This window comes from Salmo salar, chromosome 25 (assembly GCF_965601325.2).
Source record: "Salmo salar chromosome 25, fSalSal1, whole genome shotgun sequence".
NCBI classification, from domain to species: Eukaryota; Metazoa; Chordata; class Actinopteri; order Salmoniformes; family Salmonidae; genus Salmo; species Salmo salar.
Window position 1 is genome coordinate 23,993,602 of NC_138315.1, and position 14,034 is coordinate 24,007,635.

General features: G+C 42.2%; 1 protein-coding gene across 29 annotated transcripts in view; it reads left to right on the forward strand.

Annotated features, from left to right (window-relative positions):
• Positions 1 to 6,849: 6,849 nt before the first annotated feature.
• clasp1a (cytoplasmic linker associated protein 1a) overlaps positions 6,850 to 14,034 on the forward strand; it is a 98,451-nt gene continuing 91,266 nt past the window's right edge. For 8 of the 29 annotated variants that reach the window (XM_082969027.1, XM_082969016.1, XM_082969021.1 and 5 more), the window contains exons 1-2: positions 6,853 to 7,128; positions 8,495 to 9,195. In XM_082969027.1, the coding sequence (XP_082825153.1) occupies positions 9,001 to 9,195 (195 nt within the window). In that variant the 5' untranslated portion in view covers positions 6,853 to 7,128; positions 8,495 to 9,000. Of the gene's footprint in view, positions 7,129 to 8,494; positions 9,196 to 14,034 lie in introns of all 29 variants that reach the window. The other 21 variants (XM_082969030.1, XM_045707249.2, XM_082969034.1 and 18 more) reach the window with 8 other exon arrangements.

Consider the following 14,034-nt stretch of genomic DNA (forward strand, 5'->3'; position numbering starts at 1 on the left):
TACAGTTTACATTAACAATATCGAGTTGTCTGTAAAAAAACTAACCTGCACTTCTATGCCAATGATATTGTTGTGTATGCTATTCCCCCCCCCACGGTTGACCAGGCTCTATCTGAACTACAGTCTGCCTTCATTGTATTAAAGAAAATCTTTATTGACCTGAAATTAGTATTGAATGCAGGTAAAACTAAGTATATGATGTTCTCTAGAGCTCATAAAAATTACTCTGATTTAAGCATATGTACTTTTGATGGTGCCGCTGCTTACAAATATCTGGGCATCTGGTTAGATGAAAAGCTGTCTTTTAAAAAGCATATTGAGGAGTTAGTGAAGAAGCTGAGAATAAAAACGGGCTTCTATAGAAATAGATCCTGCCTCTCGCTAAACAGTAAAAAGCAGATTATTCAGTCGACGTTCCTATCGGTCCTAGACTATGACGACGTCTATATGAATGTAGCTGCCACTTCATTAAAGCTTTCAGATGCAGTTTATCATAGTGCACTGCACTTTATTATAGGTGATCATTTTAGTACTCATCACTGCATTCTCTATCAGAAAGTTGGTTGGCCCTCTGATGTCATGTAGGTTGATACATTGTTCCACAAATAACATGGCAATCTTCAAAATGTTCTTAAATGTTATGTTTTGGTGCCTCTAGGGAAATTCAGAAGGCCGATTTGTTTTCTAATTCTTTGTGGGTCTGTGTAATCTGAGGGAAATATGTGTCTCTAATATGGTCATACATTTGGCAGGAGGTTAGGAAGTGCAGCTCAGTTTCCACCTCATTTTGTGGGCAGTGTGCACATAGCCTGTCTTCTCTTGAGAGCCAGGTCTGCCACTGTGTACAGTACTCTCTGTTTAGGGCCAAATAGCATTCTAGTTTGCTCTGTTTATTCTTTCCAATGTGTCAAGTAATTCTATTTTTTGTTTTCTCATGATTTGGTTTGGTCTAATTGTGTTGCTCTCCTGGGGCTCGGTGGGGTCTGTTTGTGGTAGGTGTTGGCTTTGTATTTGAAGGTTTGGGAATCGCTTCCTTTTAGGTGGTTGTAGAATTTAACATCTCTTTTCTAGATAATTAGCGGGTATTGGCTTAATTCTTCTCTGCATCCATTATTTGGTATTTTACATTGCATGCAGAATTCTGCAAAATATCCTGTGTACAGTCTCAATTTGGTGTTTGTCTCTTACGCCTTCCCTGTGGCTGAAGTTGGTAGAGCATGGTGTTTGCAACGCCAGCATGGTGTGTGCAACGCTAGGGTTGTGGGTTCGATTCCTACGGGGGGCCAGTAAAAAAAAGAAAAATAAAATGCATGAAATGAAAACGAAATGTATGTATTCACTACTGGAAGTCGCTCTGGATAAGAGCGTCTGCTAAATGACTAAAATGTAAATGTCTCATTTTGTGAATTCTTGGTTGGTGAGTGGACCCCAGACCTCCCAACCATAAAGGGCAATGAGTTCTATAACTGATTCAAGTATTTTTTGCCAGATCCTAATTGGTATGTCAGATTTTATGTTCCTTTTGATAGCATAGAAGGCCCTTCTTGCCTTGTCCCTCAGATCATTCACAGCTCTGTGGAAGTTACCTGTGGCGCTGATGTTTAGGCCGAGGTATATATAGTTTTTTGTGTGCTCTAGGGCAACGGTGTTTAGATTGTATTTGTGGACCTGGCAACTGGACCTTTTTTGGAACACCATTATTTTTGTCTTACTGAGATTTCCTGTCAGGGCCCATGTCTGGCTGAATCTGCAGAAGATCTAGGTCCTGCTGTAGGCCCTCCTTGGTTGATGACAGAAGTACCAGATCATCAGCAAACAGTAAACATTTGACTTCAGATTCTAGTAGGGTGAGGCCGGGTGCTGCAGACTGTTCTAGTGCCCTTGCCAATTTGTTGATATATATGTTGATATATATGCAGCTTAAGCTGCATCCCTGTCTCACCCCACGGCCCTGTGGAAAGAAATGTGTTTTTTGCCCATTTTAACCGCACACTTGTTGTTTGTGTACATGGATTTTACAATATGTTTTTTCCCCAACACCACTTTCCATCCATTTCTATAGCAGACCCTCATGCCATATTGAGTCAAAAGCTTTTTTGAAGTCAACAATGCATGAGCAGACTTTGTTTTGGTTGGTTTGCCAATTAGGGTAAAATTGGTAAAAATTGGTAAAATTGGTAAAAAGCCAATTTGACATTTGCTTAGTATTCAGACCCTTTACTCAGCACTTTGTTGAAGCACCTTTGGCTGCTGGGCCCTCAGGTCATTTGTACCCGTGTGAATTATAATGTGGCTGGGGGACCCTAGTCTGTCCTCTGACGACAGCTCCAGGGCATGCCTGGTGTTTGGGCACCAGAATTCTAGCCACTTTGTGTTGGGGAGAATGTATTTGCCATTTGAGTTAATGAGGAGCACAATTTCTGCTTTTGTGTGTCCCCAGTGGATGTGTGGGGGTTGTCAGGAGAGCTATCGGGGGAGCTGACAGGGGGTCTGTTGGGTTGGTGGGTCCTGTACTGTCTCCCATTGTGGTGTTGTGGTCGAAGTCTGAGGTGGGCTGTTCTGCTGGCTTTTCAATCTCACAGGCACAAACATGACTCGAGTCACGTGACCACAGTAACCTCCCGCCCTTAATTAAAGTGGCAGATGAACATTTTTGTCTCGTCTGATATTTCGCTTAAAAGACTCACGTCACAAAAAATGAAATTAAACAATATACCACATGACTTCTTACTAGTAATACATTTATTGTTTTAGAAACGTTACAAAGCATGCTCATGTTTTTTTTTTTTTTTTGTCAATTTTTTTTAATTTATTTCACCTTTATTTAACCAGGTAGGCAAGTTGAGAACAAGTTCTCAATTTGAGCAACAACAAACTATTTTGGCTGGTAAAAAAAATCTGAGTGGCTGGTACCTTAGATTTATTTATCTACCTGCCACAGTGGCTGGTGGACCAAAAAGTTAATTTTATGCCCTGCTCACAGCTTTACCATAAAGTGAAGTGAATTCTCAACAACAAAGCATCATAATTACTTGTCCTGCCAGAGGTGGCTCAGAAGTGAGCCACACCTTTTTGTAAATATAACAAACCATGAGAAAATACCCATTCTAAATATTGGTCATGTCGCATTTGACATGGACTCTAGCCATACTGACTAAAATTTTAATACTTTTTATAGTCCGTATGGAAACTTGGACTCATGCAGCTCTTATCCATCTGCAGTTATGCTTATAGCAGATGTTATAGCAGGCGCAGCAAAATGCTGATGTTACTAGCTCCAAACAATGCAGTAAAATGTCAAACAAGTACACAAATATTTTTATAGGCTATATATTTTCTTTACAAGAAATCAAGAAATATCGGAACTAATCCAATTAACAACCAAAATAGCACTGTAACAGTAAACCAGATGCAATCTTTACACAATCAATTTACACTAGATATACTAAGAATATGTACAGCAGTAGATACTGTATATTTGTGAGCTTTGTCAAGAATCCAGTATATAAATAAATATGCGGTGTGTGTATAAAGTGTAAGTAAAATGCAATGTTGAATGCGGTGTTAAAATACACGGTACAAAACCCCATGGCAAATGGATAGGATTGCAGGAAATTAGCTTCCGGATCAGAGTCCGGAATATTTGTGAATGTTGTGTAGACAGTATGTGAATAGAAAAGTTGTGTACAGCAGTAGTTATAGGATAAGCCTTGACTAGAATACTGTATATAAACTCAGCAAAAAAAGAAACGTCCCTTTTTCAGGACCCTGTTTTCAAAGATAATTCGTAAAAATCCAAATAAATTCACAGATCTTCATTGTAAAAGGTTTTAACACTGTTTCCCATGCTTGTTCAATGAATCATAAACAATTAATGAACATGCTCCTGTGGAATGGTCGTTAAGACACTAACAGCTTACAGACGGTAGGCAATTAAGGTCACAGTTATGAAAACTTAGGACACTAAAGAGGCCTTTCTACTGACTCTGAAAAACACCAGAAGAAAGATGCCCTGTGTCCTTGCTCATCTGCGTGATCGTGCCTTTGGCAGGCTGCAAGGAGGCAAGAGGACGGCAGATGTGGCCAGGGCAATAAATTGCAAGGTCCGTACTGTGAGACGCCTACGACAGCGCTACAGAGAGACAGGACGGACAGCTGATCGTCCTCGCAGTGGCAGACCACATGTAACAACACCTGCACAGGATCGGTACAGCCGAACATCACACCTGCGGGACAGGTACAGGATGGCAGCAACAACTGCCCGAGTTACACCAGGAACGCACAATCCCTTCATCAGTGCTCAGACTGTCCGCAATAGGCTGAGAGAGGCTAGATTGAGGGCTTCTAGGCCTGTTGTAAGGCAGGTCCTCACCAGACATCACCGGCAACAACGTCGCCTAGGGGCACAAACACCCCCGTCGCTGGACCAGACAGGACTGGCAAAAAGTGCTCTTCACTGACGAGTCGCGGTTTTGTGTCACCAGGGGTGATGGTCGGATTCGCGTTTATCATCGAAGGAATGAGCGTTACACCGAGGCCTGTACTCTGGAGCGGGATTGAGGTGGAGGGTCTGTCATGGTCTGGGGTGGTGTGTCACAGCATCATCAGACTGAGCTTGTTGTTATTGCAGGCGATCTCAACCCTGTGCGTTACAGGGAAGACATTCTCCTCCCTCATGTGGTACCCTTCCTGCAGGCTCATCCTGACATGACCCTCCAGCATGACAATGCCACCAGCCATACTGCTCGTTCTGTGTGATTTCCTGCAAGACAGGAATGTCAGTGTTCTGCCATGGCCAGCGAAGAGCCCGGATCTCAATCCCATTGAGCACATCTGGGACCTGTTGGATCGGAGGGTGAGGGCTAGGGCTATTCCCCCCAGAAATGTCTGGGAACTTGCAGGTGCCTTGGTGGAAGAGTGGGGTAACATCTCACAGCAAGAACTGGAAAATCTGGTGCAGTCCATGAGGAGGAGATACACTGCAGTACTAAATGCAGCTGGTGGCCAAACCAGATACTGACTGTTACTTTTGAGTTTGACCCCCTCTTTGTTCAGGGACACATTATTCCATTTCTGTTAGTCACATGTCTGTGGAACTTGTTCAGTTTACAGTATGTCTGTGGAAGAATCTTGTTAAGTTCATACAAATATTTACAAGTTTGCTGAAAATAAACGCAGTTGACAGTGAGAGGATGTTTCTTTTTTTGCTAAGTTTACATATAAAGTGACCAGAGTTAAATTATTATTATATATATTTTTATTTAATCTTTTTATTTAACTAGGCATGTCAGTTAATAACAAATTCCTATTTACAATGACGGCCTACCCCGGCTAAAACCTAACCCGGACGACGCTGGTTCAATTGTGCGCCGCCCCTATGGGACTCCCTATCACGGCCAGTTGTGATATAGCCTGGAATCTAACCAGGGTCTGCAGTGATGCCTCTAGCACTGAGACGCAGTGCCTTAGACCGTTGCGCCACTCGGGAACCCCAATGACTATGTACAGCCGTCTCAAAGGTTCAGGACAGGGTACTGGCCGGAGGTATGCTAGAGATGACTGTTTAAGAGTCTGATGGCCTGGAGATGGAAGCTGTTTATCAGTCTCGGTCCCAGCTTTGCTGTATCTGTAATGTCTCTGTCTTCTAGATGTAGCTGGGTGAACAGCCTGTGGCTCAGGTGCCTGAGGTCCTTGATGATCTCCTTGGCCTTCCTGTTACACAGGGTGCTGTAGATATCCTGGAGGGCAGGCAGTGTGCCCGTGATGATGTGTTGGGCAGTGGTGGAAAAAGTACCCAGTTGTTATACTTGAGTAAAAGTATAGATACCTTAATAGAAGGTTACTCAAGTAAAAGTGAGTTACCCAGTAAAATACTACCTGAGTAAAATTCTAAAAGTATTTGGTTATAAATATACTTAAGTATCAAAAGTTAATATAATTGCTAAAATATACTTAAGTATCAAAAGTAAAAATAATTTCAAATTCCTTATATTAAGCAAAGGTGATGGCACCATTTTCTTGTTTTAAAAATGTACAGCTAGCCAAAGGCACACTCAGACATCTATATGTTTATAAATGATGCATTTGTATTTAGTGAGTCCACCACATCAGAGGCAGTAGGGATGACCATGTGTTCTCTTGATGAGTGAGTGAATTTGTCCATTTTCCTGTCCTGTTAAGCATTCAAAATATGAGTACTTTTGGGTGTCAGGGAAAATGTATGGAGTAAAAATTACATTATTTTCTTTAGGAATGAAGTAAAGTAACATTTCAGATTCCTCCAAAAACGACTTTAGTAGTACTTTAAAGTATTTATAGTTAAGTACTGGGGCTGATCTCGCCAACCTCTGGAGAGCCCTGCAGTTGCGGGCAGTGCAGTTGCCGTATCAGGCGGCGTTACAGCATCTAGAAGTTTGTGAGGGTCTTAGGGGCCAAGTCGATTTCTTCAGCTTCCTGAGGTTGAAGAGGCGCTGGTCCTCAGTGACGTGCACGCCTAGGAACTTTAAGCTTTTTAGCCTCTCCATTCGATGTGGATGGGCGATCTGTATTTAACATATGATCTGTAATAAATATAATATAAATATATATAATATTGGGTTTGGTCACATCCTTAGTAAAGCCACGACAGCTATCAATACTATGTAAAACTATTCCATTTCAATTTGACACCAAATGTAAAACTATTCTCTGTTTAGGCCACACGATGTCACTAAAGACTCGTGGCATACTGGCTTGACAGGTTTCAGAGCATCGGAATGGGAGTCAAATGGGTGGCACAATTTCGCCTCCCTTTAGTTATAAAGGTTCTGAGTTGCTGTAGCACTCTCTTCAAATGAAGAAACGGTGCATTCACGGAAGTACTAGTTACATAGATGGCCATATAATCCAGGAAATGAAATATATTTATCTAGTAGAGTGAAGTAGTGAACAACAGAAATGTGCATGCGTCAATTTCCAAGTGCCAAAATCCCCAGATTGACGCGTGCGCACGACAATCCCATTCTTTGTCCACCAAACGGCATTCCGGGGTGGAGACTTAGGTGCCTCGATGCTACTGTCATAACCCGACAATATTTACAAAGCTGTCAGACTTCAGATATTTGTGTTGCTCTTTCTGAACAGGGTATGGTAAGTACGAATATTAACCTATTCAAATGTATTCATGCATGCGTTCATTCAGTGTAGATGCTCACATTGTGTGTTCTGGCAGCTACACTAGCTGTGCGTAATCGGACGTTTAGCTAGCTAATCAATGAAAAAGGGTTAGCGCCATCTAGCTTGCTTGCTAGCTAGCTAGCTAGTTCGTTCAAATAAAAGGTTTCTACTGTAGCGGTTGACTCCGATCGGTAGGAACACTCGTCAAAATATGCGGTTGTTTTTATTGTGTTTCCATTGAACTACTGCATTTTTGGTTTATTTTAACCAGATAGCGCCTGACTAAGTAATAACGGTTTAGCAATATGAGTGAGACATGGATACGGCTGCTGTTACTTTTAGTTATGTCAGCCACAAGCAAATACAAAACCTAGCTGGGTAATGTTAACTACAGTACTAGGCAACTGTACAAGGTTACTGTACAAGGATTCAAAGACAAGGATCTTTGTCAGAATTGTATCTATTCATTCATTGTAGCTAAACGTTTGGTTTCTCTGACGTACATTCAGTGTAAATAACAAAACAAAAGAATGGTCTCTTACAAGTCTTACTTTTGTTGTATGACTGCATAGTTTGTGGGTAGCTTTAGGACACTACATCGGGAGTCTGTGTATTGATTGGACACCAACCATTTAAGACTAACGATGATGTGTCCCAGAGCTAGGTTGTGGGTCTGACAGTCTTTGTTTGAATAATCCTTTGTGAGTGTGCTGTGTCTATTCATGCTATCTGACAGTACCCACAAACTGAGAACCATGCTAATAAAACCGTACAGTTGACATGAAATTAGATGATATAACCTGGTCCCAAAACTCCCATGGCATAACAACTACCATGGGAGTTAGTAAAACAACACAGACTTAGGCCAGGGTATATCACTGCTGCAGTTATTTATTTGACAGATATTTCATATAAGATATACTTCATGGTTCTTAGTATGTGGGTAATGTCAGACTTTCTGGCAGTGCAAATCTTTAGCCCTTTACCAGTTTGGCATATCTGACCAAACACTTTGACTACAAATGTATTGTCCAGACAGAGACATATTCTACGTACTTAGGAGAAGTAGGCATTCCTCGCTGGCAGGTCACGTCATACACAAACAAAGCCATCTTATTTGCAGTGAACAAGCTGTCAGCATGTCAAAGAGAGAGAGGGAGCAAGTTGTATGAATGGTGGTTTGAAATGGCATGTGTCAACTAGGTGTGTTTGAGGGCTCCCGTGAACTCTTCACTGACCCCAGTTGCCATGGCGGCAGGTTGTTTAGCATTTACTATTTGAAGACAGGAGGGTGGGATTGTGTTAACGGTCTCCCCTTTTCTATCCTTGACCCCGGTAGGGCTTCCTGGGAACCAGGGACCACTAAGTTATGAAGCTCTTTCCTTCCAGACCTTCCCTGTTCTCCAGTTACTGTCACAGCCTAAGCCTTACCTGCTGCTGCTCTCCCAACCACCATCTCTGCTCAGCCTTGTACTAGCAGCTTGGCTCAGACTCACTTCATCACAAAGAAGAAAAAAAGAGAAAGAGAGAGGGAGAAGAGAACCCTCCCCAGCTGCCGTCCAGACACACATGGTGCATAGCTGCCATTCTCTAGGCTCCATCTATCCCCGTGGCCCGGCCTCCAGCTAGCTCCTGGCACACATCACCTAGCCTAGCCTTGGGCCTGCCCAAGGGATATAAATAGGCATCATCCAGCTAGTGTGTGGAGTGTGCACTTGTTTCCTTTTTTTCCTGGGTCATACACACGCCTAGTAGGGGTCACACCCATTTGTTTTCTGTCTTCCCTCTGCCTGGAGCAGTGGTAGTTATTGGTGGGACCGAGGAGAGAGAGAAGAGCCAGAGACCATGGAGGTCAATATGGAGTATTGTCTGGCCCAGGTGGTGCAGAAAGACCTGGGGCGGAAGGTACAGGTGGGACAGGAGCTCATAGATTACATCGTGGATAAGGAGAAGTCCCAGGACCTGGAGCAAGACCAGACGGCTCTGGACAGGATGGTGGACGGCATCGCTACCACCTGGGTCAACTCCTCCAATTTCAAGGTAAGAAGGGTATTCATACCCCTTGACGTATTCCTTATTTTGTTGTGTTACAGCCTGAATTCAAAATTGATTAAATAAAACATTTTCTGTAACTAGGACACTCAAAAACAGTCAATGTCGTATTGGTAAGCAACTGCAGTGTATATTTGGCCTTGTGTTTTAGGTTAATGTCCTGCTGAAAGGTGAATTTGTCTCCCAATGTCTTTTGGATAGCAGACTGAACCAGGTTTTCCTCTAGGATTTTGCCAGTGCTTACTTCTATTCTGTTTCTTTTTATCCTGAAACTCCCTAGTCCTTGCCGATGACAAGCCTACCCATAACATGATGCAGCCACCACTATGCTTGAAAATATGGGGAGTGGAACTCAGTAATATGTTGTATTGGATTTGCCCCGAACATAACACTTTGTATTCAGGACATAACGTTAATTTCTTTGCCATGTTTTTTGCAGTTTTACTTTTGTGCCTTATTTCAATCAGGAGGCATGTATAATACTATTTTTATTCTGTACAGGCTTCCTTCTTTTTACTCTATAATTTAGGTTAGTATTGTGGAGTAACTATAATGTTGTTGAGCCATCCTAAGTTTTCTCCTATCACAGCCATTAAACTCTAACTGTTTTAAAGTCACCATTGGCCTCATGGTGAAATTCCTGAACAGTTTCTTCCTTTCCGGCAACTGAGTTACTAAGGAAGCCTGTATCTTTGTAGTGATCGGGTATATTGTATACTTTGAACTTCCAAGTGTAGTTAATAACTTAGCCCTTTGAACATGGTTATTAATATCTGCTTTTGTTGTTACCCATCTACCAATAGGTTCCCTTCTTTGCAAGGCATTGGAAAACCTCCCTGGTCTTTGTGGTTGAATCAGTGTTTGAAATTCACTGCTTTTCTGAGGGACCTTACAGATAATTGTATGTTTGGGGTACAGAAATCATGTAATCATTTAAAAATCATGTTAAACACTATTATTGTAGGGGCCTCCCGAGTGGTGCAGCGGTTTGGTCAGAGAGAGCTTTACTTGTCTTATTGCGCTCTAGCGGTGGGCCGGCTCCTGCAGGCTGACTTCGGTCGTCAGCGAACAGTGTTTCCTTCCACACATTGGTGCGGCTGGCTTCTGGGTTAAGCAGGCGGTGTTAATAAAAAGAGCAGTTTGGCGGTTCATGTTTTGGAGGATGCATGACTCGACCTTCGCCTCTCCTGAGCCCGTTGGGGAGTTGCAGCGATGAGACAAGATCGCAATTGGATATCACCTCTTTGTTAAATTGGGGAGAAAAGGGGGGTGGAGTGAGTCCATGTGACTTGTTAAGCACATTACACCTGAACTAATTTAGGCTTGCCATAACACTTAATACTTATTGACTCAAGACATTTCAGCTTTTCATTTTTAATTCATTTGTAAAAATAAACAAAATCCCACTTTGACATTATGGGGTATTGTGTGTAGGTCAGTGACACAATCTCAATTGAGTCCATTTTAAATTCAGGCTGTAACACAACAAAATGTGGAAAAAGTCAAGGTGTGTGAATACTTTCTGAAGGCACTGTACAGTTAGAGAGAAGCTAGATAGCTGCATGTCTGTCATCACACATAGAGATGCATAGAGAGATGAAGGGTTTCATGAGTGTAGCTCGCTACATGTCATCGTTCAATAGAGAGAGAGATCAGTCACTGGAGATATTGAGAGTAGAGTATTGATATTGACTATTGGATGTTCTTATAGGCACTATACTATTGCCAGCCTAATCTCGAGAGTTGATAGGCTTGAAGTCATAAACAGTGCTATGCTTCAAGCATTGCGAAGAGCTGCTGGCAAACGCAGGAAAGTGCTGTTTGAATGAATGCTTACGAGCCTGCTGCTGCCTACCACCGCTCAGTCAGACTGCTCTATCAAATATCAAATCATAGACTTAATTATAATAAACACACAGAAATACGAGCCTTAGGTCATTAATATGGTCAAATCCGGAAACGATCATTTCGAAAACAAAACGTTTATTCTTTCAGTGAAATATGGAACCGTTCTGTATTTTATCGAACGGGTGGCAACCCTAAGTCTAAATATTGCTGTTACATTGCACAACCTTCAATGTTAAAATTATGTACAATTCTGGTAAATGAATTACGGTCCTTGTCAGGAAGAAATGGTCTTCACACAGTTCGCAACGAGCCAGGCGGCCCAAACTGCTGCATATTACCTGACGCGAATGCGCTTTTGTTAAATCATCACCCGTTTGGCGAAGTAGGCTGTGATTCGATGATAAATTAACAGGCGCCGCATTGATTATATGCAACGCAGGACAAGCTAGTTAAACTAGTAATATCATCAACCATGTGTAGTTAACTAGTGATTATGTTAAGATTGATTGTTTTTTATAAGATATGTTTAATGCTAGCTAGCAACTTACCTTGGCTCCTTGCTGCACTCGCACATTAGCAAATTTTTTATCTTTACAACTGGAGTATAGCCTACTAGGCTGGCATGAAAATGAAAATAGTCGTTGATTCGCTATTAAAGTGCATAAATGCCATGTAAAAAATATGTAATAATGCCACGAAATTCTAAGGATATCTTGTCAGCTAAATTAACTAGTGTAGCCCAGATCAGGACCTAACATAAGGACAACTCAGAGTATGCTATTCTGTTCATCTGAAATAGACCTATCTAAAATAAATAATGGATTAATTGTGAAGGTGTTCCAAAGGTCTGCATCAGTGGCTTGTAGGAGATGCTAAATGTGTTTGCTAATTAACGGTCAATTACCGGGAGGTCAACATTTATTTGCTTGACAATCACCAGCTGACACAACTTTGTGACCGCCACAGCCCTATGTGAGAGCATCAAATGGATGCAGGCTGAAGGGCTTGCTTTCAAGAGATGATTCAAGGGAATTGGGACAGTTAGGGCAAGGAAGAGAAGTTAGGAGAGGTTTTACTGGTTGGTCAGACTGTCCAATATCCTTTGTCCTTAGGCTGTCGTGGAGCATGTTCGGTTGGTAGACAGTAGGCTAATGGCATCGATCCTGTTTTGGCATTCGAACATTAGCCTGTTGGTTTTCAAGGTCAGAGTAAATTTGCCATGTCGTCTGAGTTATTCTATAAAGTCACCAACATAATCACGCTTTTCAGATGAAAGATGGGAATGGAAATCTTTTTTGGGGGGGGAGCACACTTTCATTTCAGATAGTTGGACACCTTTGATGATCATTTAATGTGCTCTGAGAACAATGTTAGAATTAATGCTGATTTGAAAGGAAGCATCTTCGATTAAGTGCCGTCATTAAGTTTAATGACATGAATCCACAAACATGATTATAACATGAATGTCATATATTATGCTGCTGGCCCATAAGATATCCGCTCCAAAGCAGATCTTAACAGGGTTAGTGGTTCAAAGTCTCCTCCTTACCATGCATGTTTTTTACAGCAATTAACTGGCCTATGTATGTAGCATATGTTATGTGCCTGGGACAAACAGATGAACACTAAATTAGAATGGCAGTACGGACATTTTACCTGAATCCTTTCTTCCCAATTCTCGAAGAATCACTTCTCCTGAATAATGTGAGATGCATTGCACCTTAACATAAACTGAATTGTTCTCCTTCAAAAACAGATATTCATGCAAAAATGATTCCGTAGGCCTATGACTTATCTATCACAATTGTGAGGACATCAGCAGTCCAATTTATCAATGTGCCTTTTCTTTCCCATCTGTCTGTGTTGATATTTCCTTGTATTCTTTACAAAGCTGGTGATTTCTTGTTGTGATACGTAGTTTATTGTATACTGGTACCGCAGATCTCTATCTAAACAAAGCCATACTTGCCCTGGCCTACATAGTTTAGTGGGTTTCAGACATTTGTGTCTGCCCTGTTTTGCACCCTTGCAGTCTCTGTGTTTAGCTGTTTCTGCCCCAGGCCTCAGGCCCTCTGAGCTGGTAAACTAAGGCAGAGCACACCAGCCCCCCCCGCCCGCCTGCTGTTTCTGGCATGGCTAGGAGGTGGTCTTTAGGACCTGAAAGCTGTGTTGAAAAGGAGAGAGGCCTAATTGGAGCTGCCCTGACCTGGTTACTGCTCAGATGAAGGGGCTCCATAGAGGTTCAGTGATGACTAAGTGAGACGGTTTCAGGCATGGGGGTCCACAGGTCCAAAGAGGGTTGTAATCACTTTTTGATTGCAGCCCAGACGGACCACAATCCATATTGATCCTTCACAGTGATGACACTAGTGCAGTGTCACAGGTTAAAAGTTGGAAGTCTTCATTGTCTGGTAGTGTAATGATTTCTCTGCTGTGCCTCTGAACAGCAGGCCAGGCAGTGGCTGTGCCTCGGAGCGACGCTTGCCTGGATGCAGACTGCGGTTAATGGGCCGAGTAATGTGGAAAGTATTTGGGTAGAACCAGAGAGAGAGTCTGTGTGTGTGTGGGGCAATTCTCCATAAATGGAGAATTGGGGTAGATGCCTGAGAACATTTTAAGATCAGACTAAGTAGTGCAGGCTTTATGGTCACTGACATCTCCCAATACATTGCCTTGTAGCCTAACCAAAGGATATCCACAGCTTTTCACTTTGAACACATTGACTGATCCTCAAACCTAGAACTAGGCCTATATCTGGTCCTGTCGTCACTACAGGCCTGTTGTTTGTCTCTGTTGAATGGAACAAGATAATATATAATGGAATGAACAAGTGGTCGTATAGGCATACTCTCCAATCCCTAACGGAAGAATAGTGAATCTCCTGCACTTCTACATGTAGACTAGTCCTAGCCCGCCTACGTAGTAACTGACACTGCTCTAGCTTAGTGTGTGATGTGTGTGGAATTACTGTAGTAGTAG